The 23,455-nt window shown below is 41.3% G+C and overlaps 1 protein-coding gene across 1 annotated transcript in view; it reads right to left on the bottom strand.

Moving 5' to 3' along the window:
• Positions 1–23,455, bottom strand: part of ATP9A (ATPase phospholipid transporting 9A (putative)) — a 62,631-nt gene that overhangs the window by 17,506 nt on the left and 21,670 nt on the right. Inside the window, exons 6-16 of the mRNA XM_057401696.1 lie at positions 22,676–22,727; positions 22,015–22,109; positions 20,775–20,855; positions 19,455–19,530; positions 16,317–16,393; positions 15,575–15,735; positions 14,636–14,778; positions 13,812–13,924; positions 11,167–11,379; positions 5,937–6,098; positions 413–505 (exon numbers count right to left, since the gene is read on the bottom strand). Coding sequence (XP_057257679.1) covers positions 413–505; positions 5,937–6,098; positions 11,167–11,379; positions 13,812–13,924; positions 14,636–14,778; positions 15,575–15,735; positions 16,317–16,393; positions 19,455–19,530; positions 20,775–20,855; positions 22,015–22,109; positions 22,676–22,727 — 1,266 coding nt within the window. The remainder of the gene's footprint in view (positions 1–412; positions 506–5,936; positions 6,099–11,166; positions 11,380–13,811; positions 13,925–14,635; positions 14,779–15,574; positions 15,736–16,316; positions 16,394–19,454; positions 19,531–20,774; positions 20,856–22,014; positions 22,110–22,675; positions 22,728–23,455) is intronic.

The following is a 23,455-nucleotide window of genomic DNA, read 5'->3' as shown; positions in this document are numbered from 1 at the left end:
ACTCTGCATCAGCATTACTACTGACCTGATAGGGATATCCCAGTATAAAGCTGCCCAATGTAGTTTTGAAACTAGACCTTTCAGTCTACAATAAATACAAACACAGGATCAAGCCCAGGACAAATGTGGTGACCTTGAGTGGCAATCCATTCTGAGCAAAATCCATTTTACTTACAGGACTTTCTGCAGTAAGTGTGTTGAACTCGCCGCCTGACTTTTTTTGTTCCAACATATATATTTGGCTGAAGTCTAATTCAATGAACTGCCAAGACATCAGTGACTTTCTGACTCACAGATGTTTTAGCACTTATGAACACCCTGCCACGCTGACAAACTTTGTCATGCATTGCCCTGGAAGGAGAAAAGCACTCGCATGAGAAACCCTGCATACATAGGGGAGACAGACCCATACCTCCTCCTCCAGCCAGTCATTGTACTGCACGATCCCAGCCATCACTACATCAGCGCCCTTCATATAGAATGTGATCTCTCCTGTTGATTCATCCTGCAGATAAGAAACAGAGAGTCTAAGTTGGGCTACTATTAGCATATCTGGAGTGGCCTCAGCAAGCTAAGTGATGAGTTTTCTGCACACCAGTCACAAAAAATGCCTGCACTGATTCAGGCTGAAGGTCCATCTGTCTGGGGGCCAAAAGCAGATGCCTATTCAACTGCAACGTGGTTAATTTAGAGTAGAAATTAATGGTTTAGACAAGGATGATGAGCTTTTTAATCTGCAACATGGCATTTCCACGCAGACACCTCTCAATCCTGATTGTGCATGCCTTTGGAATAACCTCTGGTCCTCACCTACAAAATTTATTTCATACTTACCTGAAGCAATAAAACAGATGCACGAAGCTTAACAGAGTAAAATCCAATCTAATTTACCCCCTCTGTTACATTATACAGCATAAGCATAATTAAAGTTTACATTTGCCACAGAAAGGTTAGACTGCTGCCTGCCTTACCCGATACAAGTAATTTGTAGGCTGCAAGCAAAGCATATTTACATTACCACAAATTAAAAAATCCCTTCTAACCAGGCAGATATCTAAGGAGGTCACAGCTATTAGTATTACAAGCTAATGGAAGCCCTGGCAATTTCCTCAAAGGAGACAAAACAATGAGTAAGGGACAAACTGCTCTGTAAACCAAGATAGCCACCAGGGATAAGAAGAAAATAAACTTAACACAGTAAAACAAAAAGCCCAGGAAGGTCTGGAAATACACAGCTGCAAATGAAGGGTGGAAAATACTCGAGTAAAAAAAAGGTATTAAAGAAAAGCACAGTGGACACTTTCTTTCTTACACTATTAATATACATGGCAATCTCTTCCACTATTACAGAAAATAGCAGTGAAGGTTCTCATACACTAACAGTTTGAGTTGGTAGGTAGAAGTCTAACACCCTGTGGCAACGGCAAAACAGTTTATAACCACAGCTTAAAAGAAAAGCAGCAGCTAATGTGGATAAAAAAGCAAAGATGAGAAGCAAGTGTCTTTGCTAGGGAAATTAGGAGCAGCCAAAGATAACAAAGCTCCTTTACTGAATATTTTTGCCAAACTCATAGAGATATTCACGAGGAAGATTCTTATAATTCATCTTAAGCACAGTTTTCAGTGAAACATCCAACACGAAAACTTCGTATACTGATACCCCCACATCCCCAAAGCAAAATGTGTGTCAGCCTACCAAAACAACCAGAATCCGCTTAAATAAAACAACACTTTTGGCAGTAGCTAAAGGTAAAGGTTTATCTAGTAAATTATTTGATTAAAAAGTGTCTAACAACATCTCTGTAGGAAACTGAATAAAGACTCCACTTCCCGTGCTGCAGAACTGGCTTAAGATAGTTTAGATTTTTTTGTCCAATATAAATACTGTATCAGCTATCTCCTTGCATTAGTCATTTCCTCTCACCGAGTTCAATAGGAGGTTAGTGCATTCTCATATTATGGTAAGATCACACTATAAATCTACACGGAGATTTGCCAGTTATATTGTTTTGGAGAGGCATCTTTTTCCACCATGGTCTGACTCTGGTCATGGTTCAAAGGCTTCTTTCAATTCCAGATATGACAATAGCACTATCTTTGCTTTACAACAAAGATCATTCCACATGGGTAAGGGGAAAAAAATGCAAAGAAAAAGAAGAATGGAAAATATTGTGGTCAAAAAAACAGGCCTTCTTTCAAGAAGATAAGTCAGTAAACAGGACAGGGAAGAGGGGCTGCTTTGGTAGAAACAAGACTTCTCAGAACTAAAATAATCAGCTGCAGAATTGACAGTTGCTAACTAGCAAACACGGAGATAGGACAAAAATATCCCAAACAAGGCAACATCTGCTACTTGTTTCCAGCATTAACTACAACTTTATTCACTAAAAGTTATATGTTGAAGGAGATCTTTTTATAGGAGCCAGAGTGGACAGGACCAGCAGGGAGATGGCTGACTCTGCCATCAGTAACAGCACTGTAGGGGTGGGCACATGAATCACTCACTGAAACTCCATACCCAGACTGTACAGGAAGCCTGGCAGGATGATCCCACTGGCTCCTGCAGTGGATGCAGTTTACAAGAACAAGCAATATCCGTATGGTGGAACAGAAAATACTGCCATTTGAATGCTACTCACTACGGTTCTGAGTGCAGTCTCAGTCGGCAGTTCTCCCTCCCTCTCCTTCCTGGTTGCTCACTCTGTTGTCTTCTGGATACTTCAAGCTACTTTCCTTCCTTTTATTTCTGTTTTTTAAATAAGTTTTAAAAGATACAAATTTTTAACCAAGTTTTAAACTGTTTTTTAACAGGTTTAGAAGATACACTGAAAAGGTAAACACCTTGTGTTTGTGTTGTGGATCAAAACCAAACGGCGTGCCTACACATACATACATGTATATTTAATCAAAGAAAAATTTAACTTGACAACTACCTGTTTGTAAACCCTTTTTTTCCCCTTTTTCTTTTCAATAGAAATGAAAACCCTGCTTAAAGTAGTATTTTGGGAGTACATAGGAACATAGCAAAGCAATACCTAGGCGCCCAACATGTGCTACTCACACCCTACTTCCGCACAGGATACATAGGGAGCTGATCTTAGCGGCTTAACAGCAACTCAGCGGCTGCAAAATAGATACTCAATTAACAAGCACAACAGAGAGGGGCCAGTGCTTCTATTAACAGTATTTACAGTCAAGATCTGTGCCTGATGTTGCTCCCACTGACCACAAGTGGGAGTTTTGCTGGTTTTGGTAGCATTAATATTCTAAATACAGAAATGCAAAATAGAAATCTTTTTCTTCCTAATGGGGGAGAATGTAGGTAATAGATAACTTAAAATGAATAAGCTTCAAATCAAAGTGAGGGAGGAAGGGAAAGACTCTCATCCACTTAGATGGGAAATTTCAGAGCATGCACTTCTCTGCTGAGCATATGAACACGCTGTAACGAAGCGCACCCCGGCTTCGATGCTCAGCCCTTTTCTTACAACTGTGATAAAACAGCATCTCATCTGAAGTTTGCACTTTCAATAAGCAGTGTGGAGGGAGATGGTTTAATCCTCCATCTTTTATTGCTAACGTTTTTATTCTAGGTCTTGAAAAGGTCACCTGAAGTGTCCTCATAATTTCCACTATAAAAATAAATAACCCGAAGGATCGACATTTGCTGTATTTAAATGGATATGCACTATACTTGCTGCAGCTGCCCCACACAGCACGAGACATTTGCAAGAACACTAGCATTGCTGGCTATGTACTTTCAATGGCATTTTGTTGAACTCTAGATTCACAGATTTAACACACTGATTACTTTGCACAAGCTCAGCCTATCAGCCCACTTCAACTAACATTCCTGCCCTTGGGCATGTTTTAATATTCCAAAGCCTGGAACAACTCAAAATACAAATTTGTGCCCCATACACTGTAGTGTGTTGTGTGATCCAGAACTCGAAAACAGTTCCTTGAACAACAGTAGATTCACATCCATAATACTCAGACGGGATAACACAAATACAGCCACTTGCGTGAGCTTTAACAATGTTCAATCCACATTAAACACATCTTGACCTTCATGGTTTGTGGAAATAACTGTATGCACCTATTACAGTTCCATCTTTATCACCAGATATCTTGGTAGCAGCAATACTGAAGTTCTCTAATATTTGTTGTTGTTGAACACAACCACTGTATTGCTCCATTTTACGTCATCCCTTCGAGATGCCCTTCATTTCTGACAGTGGCTGTGCCCTCCCAGGCCTCCAGGGAAGCTGAGATTCGTGAAGCTACCAAATATCAGCCGATAAAGCAGACTACATTAATCTGCTGTCGATGAGAGCCATGCATGCAACGCTGATCCTGACTGCTTCTAACTAAAAACAAAGGCAACTCCTCCTATTGTAACTTAAAATACATGAGGCAGAAGATATTTGTACACCCTATTTCCTGACACCCCAAAACAAACAGCCAGTTTTACCACAGAGTAAATGAAGGGCGGGGGGTGGGGGATAGTTACAAACCCACCAATCTTACCTACCCCTTCCACCCTAACAAACATATAACAAACTTGCACTTCCCAAGAAATGATACAACAAATTATATCGTGCCCTGGATTACAGGTTTCATATTCATGGTTTAGATTCCTGGTACCACTTATCTATCTGTACTCTCAGTAGAAATTAACATGGATGTTGTAATTATCTCCAAAAGAAATATTCAGACTGCTTCACCTTGTTTGATTCGCAGGCAAATGGAAGTGTCTTACCATAGCTGGGCTTGTTTACCTTGCTAACACAGGGTCTCCAGCACTATCTTGAAAACTAAAGACGATAACAGAGAACTGATCTCAAATGGTTTTAACACCCAGACTTTCTTCTTTCTTTTAAACTACTTTTTTTTTTTCTGAAAGTCCAGTCTTTTATTGTATTTGTATACAGAACCATAAAGTTACGTATGCAATTTCAACTGGGCACGTATTTAGCGTGCGCAGTCCCTGCAGCTGCTGATCAAGGTACTTGCACAAATGCACCCTTTTACCTTTACTCAGCTATTTTCAAGCCCTGCTCATGACACCACATTCTCAGCATGGCTGCAGGCTCTAGTATATAGCTCAAAAAAAGATCCCTGCAGCTGTTAAGTGCTTCCATGGGAGTGGAATCCAGTGCATCCCTGCTGCCATGCTGTACTTCCATGGGATCTGAAGGAACTTTCAATGCCTGGCAGAGATCTGGGGAGCACTTCCAAAAAAACCCACTAACAATAACCAAAAGTTATTTGTTGTGGCATCAGTCAGGATCCCCTCCCTCCTTCCCACTTGCTGTCATCTCCATCACTCCCTGATGTGCCACCACAACTGCTTCGGAGACGCAGTTTAAGCTGGACCCGTGAACCTGTTTGAGTTCCTGCTCCTGGCTGACCCTGAGGAAGGGAAAGCATTTGTGACCTGGGTCACCTCACAGCCCCAGTCCATCATACAGTCCCCCCAGCTCTGCCAGCACAACTGTAGCATGGATAGGACAGGCAGGAGCTTTTGGACAGATGAAAAGACAGCCCCAGGGTCACAGATTGAGGCTTCAAAGCCATTCCCCCTTGTCCTCTCCCTACCTGCCCTTGTAAAAAGTCCCTCTCCAGCTTTCTTGTAGGCCCCTTTAGGTATGGGAAGGCTGCTATAAGGACTGGAAGGCTGATGCAAGATCAATACGCTAAAGATATTCCAGGGCATTACAGCACTTACTACAGAATATAGACAAGAAAAAGATGTATCACCCAGCAGTGAGATGCCATTAGCTCAAAACAGAGAACTAACCTAGAGCCTGAGCTAGAAAAGACTGCAAAACTCAGCCAGGAAGAGCAGCACGGGTGAGAACAAGTGGTTTACAGGTTTCACACTGTGTTAGCAGGAGAGACAGAGACACGAGAGCTTACCCGAAGCCACTTACCCGAACGATTATCCCCATGCGCTTGCTCTCGTAAGTGAAGGGGAAGATCTGGAGGATGGTGAAGTTCAGGATGTGGCCACCCGGTGTCCTCAGCTGCACGGAGGACTGATCTCTACCCACCAGTGTTAAGCCCACGCTCTCAGTCCACTGTACCAGGGCCACCTGAAAGGAGAAGGCCACAGTGAGGGAAGCCAGGCCAAGCCATAGCTCCCCTGAGGAGCACCAGAGGGGAAGGGGTAGTGGGTGGGGGCTGCAGAGAAGCTCATTAGTCATTACTGGCACTACGGATCAGTTCACACATGCTCCTATATGGCTCCTTCTAGCTGGCTCTTCCTGAGGTTAGAAGCTTACTACCAGTGTTTTGGGGGTTTGGGCAGCCCAGCTCCTGCCTGATTCAGCGGATGGACTATCAGCAGGAGGTGGACAGATCCCTGCCTTTGACTACCACATCCCAAAGGACAACCCTGCAGCCATGGCAGGCACCTGCACCCTTCGCCCAGACCGGAGGTGCTCGGGCACATCAGGCACATCTCTTTGCAAACACTTCTTGAATGTGCTTTTTCCCAGTTTGCTGTTTATGAAATCAAGAATTCAAAACAGTGCATTCACCCTGGATTTACAGTATCAAAGCCAGAAACACTAATGCAGAGCACATTAACAATTCATATTAAAGAAAAGGCAAACAAAATGAGCTCTGTGTTACACTCTGGTAGTAACAGTTCATCAACAGCTTTCAACCTCTACACTGCAAGACAGCTGAAGGCTGGCTCAGGCACCTATTAGCAAAGAATCACTTCTCCCCAAACATTAAAAACACCCCACCAAAATAAAAACCCCAAAACAGACCCCAAAGCGTTCAAGGCACGCACCAGAACTAATTTAAATGAACTTATGTGGGTATCATCTTGATTGCAGCTCCTACAATTTAAGGACCTACACCAATAAATCCATCATAAGCTTTCACTTAGATTACAACCAGTCATGACAGACAACCCAAGCCTTTATTTTGCTTCCCTGACAATTCCACCAGAATCCTCACCTCAGCTGACACATCCATCTAAGATCCAGGCTCCTGAGATACAGGGGTTTAACTCTAGAAGCTGTCTTGGCAGTAACAGATGGGAGCAGCAGCTGACACGAGCCCATATATCACTGGCCTCCAGAAAGGATCAAGGGATACTTTCTCCAAACAGACATGAAATACTGGAAGTATTTTACAGTGACATTTTCAAAGGCATGAGAGTGCTGGGCACATGGTTGCTGCTGACTTGAAGGTTTATTATCCCTTGTGCCTTTCAGGTTCTGCCTTTAATGCCTTAAGTGACCACAAATGCCTTAGACAAAAACAGAATTTATTTGGGGAAATTATACATAAGATACAGATAAAAATGGAAGCATTTATAATAAAGACCTTTAAATCAATTTGAATCAATATTTGGTTTAACATTAGCAAGTTTTTGCAAGCTTATTCACAAAGATTACAACAAATCAAAGGCCCATTCAAGCTTATCATGTCCAAAAGTTTCTTCAAGCCATCCTTGGTGCATTAAGGTGTGCAGTCAGATAATCCTCTTAACTGTCTCCCAGAGCAGATGGGGTTTGGGTCTCTAATACTCTGGTTAAGAAATAATTATCAGGAATTTTTCACAGCATGAAGTTATACGATGCTCCATGTGCGCAGCACTGTTGATCTGCCCATGGTGGTAAGCTGCAAATCTCTGGAGAGAGAAATCTCTGCTCCCAGCTCAGCCCTTAAAGCATCTCCTTTGCTACTTTCTTTCACAGCAGGCACCTCCTCCCCCGACAGTCTCATTTAAATCCTATGTCAGGAAGTATTGAAGCCTTGTGCAGAGGAACAAATGGATGAGCAGCACGTCAGAGGTGCTGCGTCATGCCCGTGACATGCTTCAAACTGTGCTGCACTGAAAAACACCAGCCACTCCCAACAGCCCTGAGACTGCAAAAAGATACATCAGTGGAAGGGATGAATAATGAAAGATATCCCCCTTTGCCATTCTGCTCCTGAGAAGGCATGGGTCCTGCCAACCCTTAATGGCCCTCCAGGTGAACTGCATTCAGCACCAGAGGGGAAGTGGGGCTGACCCCTTTGAACATGCCATTTCCCAGCCTCTATAGTGCTTAATGAATAAATTACTGGGAAAGAAAGTGATATAATTTTGAAGTGCTCCCGTCAGATGTACTAAAAGCACTGACATTACCATCCCCATTCAACAAGCAGCACAACAGGCCCAGGCTTTGGGAAGTGCTGATGGCTCTTCTGCAGGGTCTGGGCACCCCAAGACAGGGAGCACATTCCAGCTCAGTTGTGAGACAGAAGAGTTTTGCTCTGTGCCATCCAAACAGATAGAAGTGCTCTCAGTCACAGCAAAAAGAAACATTCAAAATGCAAAAATACGTTTACAGCTTAAACCAGTTAGATTTAAAAACAGGCTTGAAACCCCTCAAACACCTTCAAGAGAGTCCACACTCACTGATGAGGGGAAACGAACAAAGCCCCTAACCACAGTCCAGGATTCTGCAGCTCCATCCAGGCCAAGTCAGATACAGATCTGAGCATTACAAAGCAGAGCAGCTACACACTATTCCCCAAACTTTGCTCTTTCTGACAATTGAATTACCCAAGCCGCCACTGAAGTGGATATCGACTAATAAATTTCATTCTAAAGAGACAAATTGATCCTTCGGTGCCATGAGTTGCTCTACAAACGTCCCATTTAGGGTTGCCTAGGCAGGCAGACAGCAAGCAGAAACCAATTGATCGGTGCACCCTTTCATGTCCTGGCAGCTGCAGCGGGTTGTCTGGGTTAAAGACTGTTTGCCCAGGAATCCCAGGCACTCTTATCTCTGATCAGATTATATCTATTTCATTTCCCCTGTTAGTTACTGTATGGCTACAACTGACAACTGGCTTGCAGAGCCCCAAGGCTGTAACTGATATCTGAATAAAGATACTTCAAGACTTCTAAATGGCAGCGTGCACAGGAAACAAATTTAGGAAATCCTGCTTTCTGTTACAGGAAATGAATCCTATGCCAACTGGTAGAAATTACCCTTGCTGTTAAAGTAAAGAGAATACAAGTTTTTGTACTCATTTCATAAACTGACCTTCCCTGCCATGGCAATATTTTATTGATATAGGATTTCAAAGGCTGGCTTTAACAGGAGTCCAGAGCCATTCCTCTGCAGGGAATGCTATTTAACAGCATTGCTCTTTTCTAAAGGACTCAACTTGTGCTGATCCTGCATTTTGTACCATCTAGTATGACATACACAGAGCATGTCTAAACAGTATTTGTATATCTAAGACCTACAGACAAGATTTCGTCAGTGCAGCAAAACATATCTGATTTCTGAACCCACTGTAATTCACCACTTAAGACACCACAAGAAAGGAAAAAAGAATTTAAACAATAAACACGGGTTAGTTATCATGCTATAGTAAAACAAACAAACAATAATCCCTTGGGTATCTGAGACAAATTGCTGCATAAATATTTTAAAGACAGAACAGTATAAAGCAAAAAAGGAAAAGAAAAATAGCTGACTTCACTATATACCACTGCATACATGTAAATAAACAGAGGATCTGGGCAAAAAATAGCCAGTAAATGCTTTGGGGAAAAAAAAAAAAAACAACAAAACCAAAAAACCCCACTCAAATGGAGATCACAAAAAAAATACCATCTGGAAATCATTCGGACCTCATTTCAATCCAAAGGCAGTTGCTTTCTGTCAGCTGCACAGGGGACAGCAACACACTAGAGGAGAAAAGCAGGTAAGCAAAATACTGTCCCAGATTACGTGGTGGGAAAGGACATAGATGCACACTGCTCACCAGCTCCAAAGCCAGGGAGGAGTAAGCGCTTGTCACTATAGGCACACCAACAGAGGTGGGAGATAAGTAAGTAAGGGTGCAGCTTTGTATAGTACAGACAAGAAGACACTGTGTGAAATGAATGGTCTACTTTGGAAGAAACACTACAGGGAGTATTTTGAATGCACATGAAATGCAGAAGCTAACTCTGTGTGCCAGTCCTTCCGTAATACATGGGACAATCTCTAAATCCTCACACAGCTGGGCTTCTAATGAATAAATTTATTCCTACGCATACAATTTCTCACCTCTAAGAATGAGGAAAGCCAGCTTCCTTTCTGATGTCAAAGGTGAAAAGGTTATTACAGGGGGCAAACCTGTTTTATCTGGGGCAATAGACGGAAGAACCCTCCAAATGTAGTCAAATGGATGATAAGATCTCATGCTGCCACTAGGATTCTTATGGGAAGTTTCAAACTTCAGTCTTTCAAATGGCACAGAGCAAGTGTAATTGTACAAATTAACAGAAAACAAGTTGTTTTACTTTGGTCGCACTAAAGAAGTATCCAAGAAGTACAACCAATACAGGAAACCCTATTTTATTCCTCCTGTCTTCATCACAGAAGGAAACAACACACTAATTAGATTTTCCAAGCTTTGCAGAGGGTGGTAAAGAATGCTTCAGCCCTAAATCCTGTAGTGAATTTGATCTCTCAGGTGTTCAGTAAGAGTCTCCAGTGAGTCTCCAGTGAGCTGTAAAGTTCATCCCTACTGTACATCCCTGCATAGTCCTGGCTGGACTGAGTGCCAGCAGAGAACTGGCAGGGCCCAGCCTTGCCCTGAGACAAACTCATGCACTTAACTCACTGTGCAGAGTTAACCAGGGCTCTGGGTCTGTCCTGTCTCCATGGGAAGGGATGCGTCCTGGATTAGCAATGATATCCAGTGTGATTTACAACTCTTCACTTGGTCCAGAAATCTGAACCTTGAAGGTCAGGGACAAGCTGACTTGCGGGAGTGCTCTAACCCCTTCCACAAGTCATTATCCCCCAAATAAGACAAGATTACCTATAATTTAACAAACATTGTCAAAGGGATTCACATCTCTGAACTGCAAAATATACCCTGGACAAAACGTGCAGAAACACCAGCAAAACTGCGATGCAGAAGAGCCAGATCATAGTCATTATGTAGCTCTGTAGCTTCAGGCAGAGAGGCAGATTTGGCTTAAGTGTATCAGCTGAGAGAGCACTCATGGTCTGTCAGTTATCACTGCAATAAATACATTAAAATATTATCCCCTTCACTAGACAGGAATACTTTCACCAAACAGTTTTTTTCCCAGGGGCAAGCAAGGTCGTATTTATATTTTTATACAGTCAAATGGATACTGACCTCATCAGGACTGGAGGCCTGGTACACCCTGCAGGAGTCCTCATAGTGTCTCTCAGCTTCAGCCTGGTCTGTCACTCCATTGGACTCGTACACTGGTGTCACGTTGTGGCACAGAGCAATTGCCTTCACTGCCTCGTGTACTCGGCTGCTCATGGTTTTACGCACCTTGGTGGCCAAGGTAAGGCCCTTCACAGCAGGTGGGTCCTGAGATTGCTTATAAAAAAGGAAAGCGGAATAAAGTCTTATTGCAGGAAGAAAAGAAAAGAAGATAATTTAAAGTAAGTTTTCACTTCAGTGAAGATCATACATGTATCAGCTGCACAGGTTCATGTCCCCAGCAATGAGATGCACTCTTCATATACCTTAACTCAGACCATTGCTGGGAACACATCCCGTTGTAATGCAACCATTGCTACTGGTGAAGTGCCCCAAAAGATGTACCTAAGGTTTTGGAACTGTACCCTCTGAAGATGACCCTTTGTTGCAGATCCAAACAGCAACTGGCAAGAGACCAGTCAGAGGACTTGGTGAAACCACATTTAGCTCCATAAAAGACTGTTGACTCTGAAAATTCAGTCAATTGCATTCCATGTACAAGAGAATATAACTGCCAAAACCAGAAAACAGATGACTTGTATGGGCCTAGAATTAATTACATTCATTTAATTTTTAATACTATTTTTAGTATCAGAATGGGAGACTTCAGATAATTACACAATTACTAAATTATCCTGGTTGAAGAAGGGACACACAGTGATCTAGTTTCCTGCTCTGTTAACCTTTAGTGTCAAAAGGACAAAAGTTTCACTTCCAGGTCAAAGGCCACAACATGGTAAAAATAAGAGCAAAGAATAAGAACTACAGTTCAAAATGAATCACTGCCAGCAAATGCTTCTCATTATAGGGAATCTCATTTGGTAATTATAAACATTTTATGAGACATAACCTTTACCAGTTTAATTCCACATGCTATTTTCCATGCTCTAGGGATTACAACACACAAGAGCCGAAAATTTAATATTCCTGCTTATCAGTACTTTTGCAACAGGCTTTGACCAAATCAAACAACGACAAACCTTCAGCTGAGGTGCATTTAAACTGATATAAAGCACTGGTCACAAACTGGACTTGTCAGTCACCCAAACATCCGTAACAAATATTGAATACTTTGGCAAATAATTAACAAGTAGTCAAGTTTTCTCTGGAGACTGAGTAAAAAATGAGAGTAAATAGATCTGAAATCTGTTTTTTGTTGTTGTTTAAGTACAGTTCAGTCATTTAAGGATCTCAATACCAAGAGAAGAACCAGATGCTAAGGTGGCTGTGAAAACAGAGGGGGGTGGAGAGAGGAATAGCAAGAGGAGTTACAAGTTACCGGCGACACATGACAGTGAAGAAGAGAATTACTCAAAATACCAGGTATTTTATCAACCATCATACGCTTAGTTAAAAGCACATTGCATCCCGACAGCCTGCCCAGTAAAGGGCTATGCCACCAAACAGATCACTGAGGTCAAGGAAACCTGCTGTGTGTCTTTACCACCATGAACAAAAGCCAAAAATAAGAATCCCATTTACAGTACATGGTGCCTTTTTTCCAGGCAAGAATGCTGGCTTCATGTTTCACTTCGTGGGGGGTATAGAAAGTGTACTTGAGTCTAAAACCTCTAAAGCAAAGCAAAATCAATGTGATGTGAAAAACCCAGTTCACTGCATCGGGTGTGCATCATCAAGGCACAGGCACTTGAGGAACTACTTCTGCAGTTTCCATAGGAATGAAGCTATTCCACAACTCTTAAGAAATGAAAATGTTTCACATATGACATGGGAATAGCAACTCATCACTAATGTCTGCAGATTGCATCTCTGGAATCACATTTTACAACAGGAAAAAAAATCTAATAGTAAGTCACAAGATAAATGTTTCTATCTGAAGTTGAGAGATTGGTTATTAACAGAATATGGAAAATAATGCTTCCATGATTACCTTATTAGTGACAATTCTTACATGTTTTGTAAATACCACACAGAGAGGCAGCTGGAACATCAGTCACTGACAGCTGAATATTTTTTTCCTCAAGGTAGTAGTATTCTTAAGTAAAACCTCATCCCTTGTTTTACAAAGGAAGTATATGCATCTATAAGAAGCTTTGATTGTCCATTGTAACATGCTAAGGAATATTATTTGCAGACCCAGACAAGTCACATGGCATTACCTGGTTATCATAAAAACCTGAAATTAAGAATAGAGATGACGGCTTTGTAGATGCTGGCTCATCTGTGATACTGGAAGAGGAATGCTAGGGAGAAACTTCCCAAAACAGGATTTTCCTGTTCTGTGCTTTACATGTTGACTTTGCTGCCTTCTTTAGGCACAGATAGTTCTCAAAGCAGATGTCAGTTATGCACCACAGAATTCGTTAGCGTATTAGTGAAAGAATTCCACTTCTACCATTTTCTTTTTTAACCATTGGGCCTAAAGCAGTGATACTGATACACTGTTCTACTGTTCTCTGTTATCGCTTACCGAGTCCTTCAGACTTTTCCAAGAAGTATAAGCAGATCCATGCCATATTAACTCATCTTTAGACCAGTGACCTGGAAAACTTGTGAACAATGATTTAAGTAATGCAACTTAATTCTACCTGTGTATATATACTGAATATGTGGCTCTGTACTTCATCCATGGAGTCCAGGCCATAAGCTACTGTTCCCAGGTGAAGTCGCTTGAAGACCATCTCGTTCTGTGTAAGAGTTCCTGTAACAGAAGCAGCACCAGGCATGGAGTGAGAGCCAACACACCTGTTCCACAGCAGACCTTCCCATCTTTGCTGCACCCCAAATTCAAGAGAAACTAAGCCAGCACCTGAATCAGTCACTGCACCAGGCTTACAGAAAAGGCTGAGGCCACCAAGAAAGACAATATTAACAAGCCTGAGGGCTGATTCTCCCTACAAGCAGTGGTGCGCATCACTGTGCCAGTAAATAAGAATGAGATTAACCCCAAAGTCGATGCCAGCAAAGGCTGCAGGCATAATTATGGTTCTGTTGGAACCAAAGACAACTAGAAACAGCTTCAATGGACCAGGATTTTATGTCAGACCAAGCTTTTCATTACAGCTTAGGTCTTGCAGCAAAGATGGATGGTATGCTTATGCCTGCACGTGTAAACTATCTTCATCTGGCTTTGAAAACTAACTCTAAGAAGTTGCTTTTATTCATACCCCGATCTTTGGTTTAATAGCATACTTCAAGTGATCTTTGAAGTAGCATAATATTTCTGCCCTATCCTACTTATAATGCATTCAGAACACACAAAAAAAGGCAGATTAAATTATACTGTCGAAGTGACGGGAAATGCGTATTTCTTCTAGTCCAAAGAAATCTTACATTATACTCTCTGGCTGGCCAAACCCATCACAAAATCCAAACAACAACATACCATGACTCTAAACCTCAGATGAAATACCTGTTTTGTCTGTAAGCAAATAGGATATTCTCCCCAGCTGCTCAGGAATAGTGCTGGACCGAACCACAGTCCCAGGGATTTTGGAATCTCTGCGGATGACCCAGCTGTAGACAATCTTCCCCATGTCCAGATTCACACGTAAACTATGCAGGAAGAAGAGGGGAAAAAGAACAAGGAAATGTATTGCCAGTTAAACTTTGGAAAAAGTCATCATGAACTGCCAAAGGAAGATGAAAGGACACTTCCTCCATGATGAATTTGAGCTGCCAAAGAGGGTGTCTCTGGAGAATTATATTTAAAGTCAGTGACTGTGTGGCAAATGGGGAGGAGGACTGTGCATTGCTGCAGTGGTACTGTAATTCAAAAATAGACGATAGAATTGAGAAGAACAGATATCATTTGAGTGGAAGATGGACACACACAAGTAAGGACACCATGACTGATACACAGACAGCACGTTAAAAATGGAACTGGAAATTAATTCCCAGACCTACAGTGAAAGTAACGGTCTACTTGTTAATACAGCACAATTAAACACTGAAGTTTTAATCTCCTCTAAAAGGCAACTGGGTCTTATCATGCTACGTGCTGTGTAAATAACACTTTTCCCCTTTTTGCTCTGCTCTTATCAAAGTACCAGGTAGCCCAAACACTGAAAGAAGGGGCCTTAAATGACTAATCCACAGACTGAGTTAGTCAGTGAACAGGGGAATATGCTGAACACATTCAGCAGAAACAACAAAGCAATTCTTTATGTTTGAACAGCAACTCGATTTCTATTTTTGGGTTTGCTTAGTTGCCAAACGCCCTCCTCCGACGAGTTCCTGATCATCGATGGGTACCCGCCCCCCGATGTTTATGTGCTTGTTCACACCAGAAGCATGGAGGAAGACACAAAGCAGGAACTATTTTGCTGGGTAGAATTAGAGAACACCTTACCTAATGGGAATGATGTTTGAGAACAGAAGGAGAAATCTTATGATCTGAAGATACCAGCGGCCAGCAAAGTGCTGAAGGGCCACCATGACAAGTGAGACAACCACAAGGGCCCCAAATAGGATCTTGGTAAGACAGTTCACTTCCAGATCAAAAAGACCAATCTAAAGAAATGAGAGAGACATTTCAAGCACACAAATGAGGATGTCAGCTCAATGCAGTATTCACAAAGGAAATCAACTGCCAAAGAGCCATTCCCCACTGGCCAACATCTCTTTTAAAACACTACAAACATTTAAATTTACAAACAATACTGTTGCCAGCTTCTTAAACAAGACTTCCAGCCTTTGAAAGCAAAGCAAGGCATAAAGAGGTGTGAGAGGACTCCTGCTGCCAAAACCTGCTGTCTATATAAACATCCCTGCACCTTGTCTTAGCTTTGCTATAATAGAAGAATGCAGCAAAATAAGCTTTCCTATTCTAACTGGGACTATTTCATTATAACAGTATAAAACAATGGTTTTACCAATCTTGAAGTGGTAAGACACATGTATAACAGACCAAAAAATAAGCAGAAACAGGTTCTGCTATGGTGACTATCTTAAATCACAAGCTGGAAGATATGAATCATTATTCCTGTGAAGCTGTCCCTATAGCATGTACATACAGCATTCGGAAGGATTTCCTTTAAAATATTACAAGTTTCTGCCTCTTTTTATGTATTATGACTCTTTCCTCACCATACCTTACTTCTTGGGTTTGAAGTGTTCATCACACTGCGTAGTTCCCTTCCAGTGTAGAGGACAACTCCTACAACAGTACCTAAAGAAAACAGAGCATGCATCAGCAGAAGATAACCAAGCTCCATTAGTTTTCACTATAAAAATACTTGTTGGATCCAAAGGCTTGACAGTTAGGAAGGATTTTTAGCAGGTTAATTTCAGAAGCAATAGCAACCAGAAATTAAAAATGGTACCTAAAATATAAAACCTATGAAAACACAGACTTTGAACAGAAGATAACCTACAAACAGTCAGTTAAGACTTCAACCACGCTGCCCATGTGGCTGGACTTGATGCAGCATCACAGACTGCATCAACTAATGTGCATGGAAAGAGAAGTGAACTGCTTTGCTCTTTCCACTTTCCTTGACCCCCTTTTGATGTCACTTGTCTTGCTATAAATAGAAGTTGCCAAGGGTGGAGGATTTCTTGGTTTTCCTCCCACCAGCAAGAATCCCACTTAGGTGTGGGTAAGTTTGCCTTACACTAGGATAGTGGTCTGTCAAAATTAAAATCAGTGCTTTGGGCTACAGTTCTTTACTGGTGAAAGTTGCCACAATCACAGTAAAATCAATTAATTCCAACAGCTTTCAAAGACAGAATTACCTTATTTAAAAATCTACAATTTACTCAGTATTTGTTTAATTGCTGCTCATACTGAAAGGCGAATCATACCAACTCCTACCTTACTGTAACAGATGGAGCTGCTGGGAGCTTACCAGTGTATTTTAATGCTATGTCCCACAGTTGCTAAACAGCTGAGAGCAACAAAGTTCTTCCTTTTCTCAAAGAAACATAATACAGTTTAGTACCATAAATTACTGGGTTTCTACCGACTTCTCTTACAGACTTTGCAAAAAGCCATAAAGAAAAAGCTATCTACCATCAAGAGTTTAAAAGCTGCTACTGCCAAAGTCTGATTCTAGTGTTTTACTAGAAAATCTTAGGAGTCATTAAAAATGGAGAAAAACACCACTGAAAAAAGCATTCCAGCAAATACAGTGCTATTTTATGCTCTGCTATTTCCCTGCTCCCAAAGTTTCAACAAGCTTCAAGTGAATTATTTTTAAATAAGACTGATTCAGAAGAGGTGGTTTCTAATAATACACTGGGAAACATTCCTTTGGAAAAACAAAACAAATCACCGGAGCCAGATGGCAGGTGATGGTAAGATCATCACAATTCAAATCAGCAGATGGCACAGCTACTCCAAACCAACTGCAAACAGTCAGTCAGACCCATTCCTACTACAGCAGATGGAGAAAGCCACATACCTCTGCTACGTCTTACTAGCAAAGGCTGACCCAGCAAGATGGCATCACCACAAGTTGACAGCTTTCACTTAAAAGAATATTCATGTTTTTTTCCTAACTGGAATAACCTAAAACATGCTATTTATTATCGCCATAGGAGAAACAAAACTGAGTATTGTATTGATCAAGTCAGTCAAAACGAGAGGAAAAACCTGCCAGGGCTAGAAAACAGCTTGAAGGCAGACTGGTATGTATATAAAGAATGTTTCCAGTTGTTTTATGGCCACTCAGAACAGACTCAATTGCAGAAAGCATTTGCAATTATGAAAATATTTGCAAGCATTATTCCTATTAACTGAACTCAAAGACGTCTATCTACAAAGAACATTGTTCATATTCGGCAGGGAGGACTGGATTCCAACAGGAAGTTCATTTGCGCAAAGAGGAGGTTGTTGCTTGCCCTGATACAGAGACAAAGACCACCCAGGACTTCTACACAGCACTGAAGTAATGACCAGGTGAGGCAGAGCGTGCACCGTGTCCTCCTTTGGGGAAAAGCACCTGCACCCACTTGAATAATACACTCAGCTGAGTGTAAAGTAGAGGAAGAGCTTTGACAGCATTTGCCTCTGAATTCAGTAGAGCTCTTCACTGTAATACATTCCTATGTTAAACTTGGCCACTGCACTTTAATATCTGCAACAGTTCAAGTGCTGGTAAAAATTAAAGCTTTGATACAAGAGGCAAGAAAGCACCCCTGGGAAAGGGTGCTGTGGGGAGAGGAGCCATACAGCACACAGTCACAAAACAAATGGCTTTCCACTTCTCCATCTATTTTGCTCAAAAGCAGGATGAGCTGAGACTCATGTATTAAGCAGTCTGATGGGTACCAAAAACTGCCAGGCTGACTACATGTGTCTGCACTCAGAGGGGAGGAAGGTAAGGTACCTAGTGCATGGCAATCACTAATCTATAAACAGAATTTACTTGGTTAAATTTTATTTGGACCTTGATTAAATTGTATTTGGACAACTAGCTTTTTTTACAATCTCTTGCTCACAGCACTGTGACAACACTGTAATACACTTCAAAGAAGAGTCAGAGCAGGATTAGATAGAAACATATAGGAATAAAATTTATTTACTGTTTTCTGCTTTTAAGACAGCAAATCAAAACCTTTTTGGTGCATCAAAAACATCTTCTGAAATTCAAATTCCTACCTATTATTATCAATTCTATGTACACCCTGGTACCACACTGTCAAGGCTCTCCATCCAACAACTTTAATTCCAGAACCATATTACAGAATTTCACTCTCCTCCAGCTATTGCCCTGCAAACTTTGCAACACGCTGGACAGGAGAGGCACAAGGCTTTTACTTTGACAAGCCTCTACAAAAGGGCATTGATTAATCTCAAGCCTTGGGAGCTTATCGTATATAGAAGCCAAAATCTGTCAAAGAATTTTTTTTTTTCCTTTTTAAAAGTATATAAGACAAACTCAATGGAAGCACTTACCTGGAAATCTTTCATGTTAGCTTCTGTTACCAGAATCTATTTGACACCATTTCTGTTACAGATTAGGATGTCAATGTGGAGAGCAATTAAGTGCTATTCTGGTCCTAGATGCTAAAGTGCCCAAAGGCCACGCCAATTCTTTCACATCTAGGAATGTCCAAGAGGCAATTAGATGTCAGCTCAGCTCCCCAGAGGTGTTAGGACAAGTGGGAAACCTCATTCCAACTGCTAATTTCTCCAACTGACAGAGATTATTATTCCATTACAAGAAGACCTTTAAAAATTGTTAACATATTCCCTTAAAATAGATTTACACATGCCTCCATCTTACCTGATGCAATCACTGTGCTGGCCCACAGGGTGTTTTCTATACTTAAACTCTCATTTACTGGAGGGTCACTGTCTTCCTACACCAGGATAAAAGGAAAAATAACAGATTTGTCAGCAGTGCAAAAGATCAGTGTATGACAGAGTTGGTAGAGGGCTTCTTGATTGGACAGAGGACTTTGATAAACCCAGGTAAATCTCTGGTTGGGTTAAACACATGACCACTTTCTTGCAGTGGAACAGAAGGACTGGGAAACCAAAACCAACCAACCAAAAACCCCTCCATCTATTAAGATACCTCTGCCTGCTGAATGTCCCCAGGAATCATAAACGAGAAAAGGATTTGTCAGCAGCTCTCCAGGGGCTACAGGAAACCATTCCCACAAGAAAGCACAACTGCTCTTAGGCACCAAAAGATTAATCCTACACAATTTTACCTTTGCATGAGAAAGTAAATTAATGTTTGTGCAGGCTTCTTTTACAAGAACTGCCTCCCCAAGCCACTCAAACTCCTCTTCCATGCCAGCACTATTAAACCAGATAAAACTGTGCCACATAAAGAGAAGAGGCCAAAACCTACAATTTTGAACTAAAATACCAGCAAACAACTTCTCTAAAGCTCCAATTTGTTACAGAATGATTTGTCCTCTGAAAGCTTCCCAGGGGAAATCCTTGAATTGAGATGCATTTTAAAATTTTCATAATCTCACCGAGAGGAAGAAAACCCAGCCTTTTGCCCCAGGAAGCCAATGCAGCTTCCCAGCAAGACAAGAGATATGTATTTTAACAGTGATACTTCACAGTGGCTCTGAGCTGCTGCCCTCTGAAACAGGGGACAGACACAGAACTGAGTTCACACAGCTTGCATGCAATGGAGGGCAAAGACCCAACTGATTCAGAATTAAGACTGCTATTTCCTGACCTAGTTAAGATCCTCTGTCTTTTCACAGTTAAAGGATTTGAATCCTACAGAGTCCATAGTGGTCCAGGTTTCCTTCTGAACAGGCACCACTAATACACAACTACCAATCTGTCAGAGTGTTCAGGTCCAATACCTTCAGAGTAAGATCCTCAATTCCAAACAGCCTATGACATTGTTTCCAAGTCAAAGCTTCAATAACTGTATTTTTCTTTCAGATTTGATGGATTTTATGAAGGAAAAGTTAAAAAAAAAAATAAAGACAGAAAAAAAAAAAAACAACCCAAGAAGGAATGAGAATACAGACTTCACTTTCTTCTAAAAAAATTGGCAGCCTGGTAGCATTCAACAAGCTTGCATAGTGAACACTATAGATATGATTTCAAGTATGTCAACAAGACTCACCCTTGTGAAGGTCCCCACGAAGTTATGTATATCAATATTGGGTTCTTCCGCATATACGTAGGATCGGATTTGCAGCAGTTCCTGTAAAAGCCATGTTTCGGCAGACAGTTAGGCAACCACATTTTAATAATGTTCAAATGCTTCTACCAAAATACTTTGAGCAAGAGTTATTTATCAAGTTAAGATAATCACTAAATCATGTTACTTACTGGAACCCAGCTGTTTAAGAGAACATACAACTGATATACCAGCTTCACTGAAGAATATTTCTTGAACGGATACCCGAGACTCCAGAGAGTTATTTAAATGTCAGTGCCCTCATAACAGAAATTTCAGCCCAAATACTCAAGACAGCCTAGGACACTTATTACTTTGTAGCAAAGAAGGTTTGGACTAGTCTTCTAAAGTAACCAAGGAACAGTTGTCTCTAGGAACAGTTCTGTGGTGACAAGAAGATACACCAATTCTTCAGTGTTTTTCACTGCTGACTCCTACACATGCACGAATTCCATGGAAAGGATGCCTTGCTTCAAAGCCTTTGTATGAAATAACCTTGCACAGATAGAACACCAGTAATGCAGGTACTCTGATTCCTGCTTTTTCTTGTTTTCTTTTTAAAAAACCCAAAAAAAACAGTAACACATCTACTTCAGCACGTGATTTTGCGGAACAGCACGATTTATGAGGATGCTTATTTCAGATCATACAGTAGGGCTTCCACGGTGACGCTACTCCTTTCATAAAGGCAAGCCATGAAAACTTAACAGCCTCTGAAGCCATTCCATGGACTGTGCCTCTGAACATCCTGCTGTGCAAGGAATGAAATGGAGCATCTGAGAAGTACCATCACCAACGGTGCCTATTCTACAGGACCTGCAGTAAGTTACTGCAATGGTCTCTGGAGAGAAAAAAGAAAACAGGAGCATCCTACTATTAGCCACCTTCTGCTGCCAACCCTGGTGCCTATCTGCACAGCTCTGTGGCCACAGCCATGCAGCACAGAGACACCTAGCTTCACCTTACCTGAAACCTTGCCTGGAGCTTGGGAAGGGCTTGTTCAGCCTTATGTTTGTTGCCAAAGCTAATATTAGTGTAGCATGCACTGAGGCCTGTGCAGAACAATGCCACATTAACCCATTTCTCAAAACAGCCCATTAAGTGAAGCAGCATCCAAACATTTTTCAGGTCAAACAGATACACTTGTTTACCAAGTACAGTGTTTTGTACAAAGGCAGCTTACAGAAGCGGTTGGCAGCCTCTGAGTACAGGTAACAGGCAGCCGTAGTTTCCAGTCTGTCTCACCATCCAGCTGGTCAGTGCGAAGGAAGCAAGACCCTGTGGATTTTCAACACCAGTCAGTGCTCTTTCCAGATCTGTCTCAGGTACATCTATATGAAATGGCTTTATATCTACGACATCCTTCTTTCTTTACCAACAGTACCTGATTTCAAGTAATATCTGTGAATAACATTAAGATACTCTTGCATCACACATTGATTTCCTTCCACTGGTCCAGAATACAGTGAGACTCTGCACTGTATCTTTAAGACATTTCAAATGTTCTCCTTAGCCTTTGTGTTTTCCAATTCTTCTGATCAAACATTTCCTTACCCCACAATTAACAAAACAAACCTGAAGGGCAAGTAAAATTATTTACATCTAAAATGCAAACTGTTATGCAACCAGATTCATTTACCCTGGATTCAACCACCTACATTCTTTGACAAGCAAACAAAACCAGAGTTTTTGTCAAGAAGCGGTAGCCCATAAACCCATTTGAATCCTCTGTCTCTCTAAAATTTTACTATTATCTATTTCTTTCACGTTTCCAGAAGATAATTTTCTCTAAACAACCAGTGAAAGGTTAATGGCTATTTTGACAATTGGTTCCAGATGTTTACCATTCTTCTCTGATGTCCTCAGGAAGATCATGTCAGCAGGGACTCGCTGGTTCTGTTAGGAGAAGAAAAGCCATTATTGTGTATACAGCCCTCCACGCGTGTGCAGCCGCCTTCCACAGCCCCACTGTGACAAGCAAAAGGGATATGGAAGAGAAAGAGGATTTCTTTGTCAAACTGAAGCTTGGTATTCATTTTGGTTTGAATCCTAAAATCACTTCCCTGAAGAATTCCAAGTACAGAATAACTGGTGCCAGCTCCCACTGACCAGACCAATCAGCTACTAGGTTTACAAAAGGGCTAGTGAGTAATTCTAGAAGTATGAAGACATTTTAAACTATTGCTGGTTTTGTTTCAAGAAGGCCCATGCTAGAAGAAAGCACGTATTTCAAATCTACGGCTACTATTCTCCTCTTCTTCTTACTGAATATTTTCATATTGATGGTTTTCGAGGTCATAGCTGCTTCCACAGAGTGTGAAAACAAAAATCAGTGGCTAAAAAAACCCATACAAACTTGTAGAAAGGTGGAAATATACCTGTAACAAGCCACTGTATCTCCCAATACTTGTGCTGCTTACACACAAAGCAAAATCTGGACCTTGCATTGGTATCAAGTGTTTAACCTGTGTCCCACAATCACAGATAGAACCAGGGAGGCTTTTTGTCTTGATATAGTGTAAGTGGAAAAATTAGGTTATTGCCGCATATCTACAGATTTGCACTCATTTGTAAAGATGACAAGGCTGTACTGGGGGGGAGCAGAAACCCTGGAAAGTTATTAA

The sequence above is a fragment of the Pezoporus wallicus genome, unplaced genomic scaffold, assembly GCF_028554395.1.
Source record: "Pezoporus wallicus isolate ANWC-B61680 ecotype Strahan unplaced genomic scaffold, APGP_CSIRO_Pwel_v1 contig_9238, whole genome shotgun sequence".
Taxonomy (NCBI): Eukaryota; Metazoa; Chordata; class Aves; order Psittaciformes; family Psittacidae; genus Pezoporus; species Pezoporus wallicus.
Note: the sequence above shows the minus strand (reverse complement) of the source record. Positions and strands in the feature narration are given on the sequence as shown.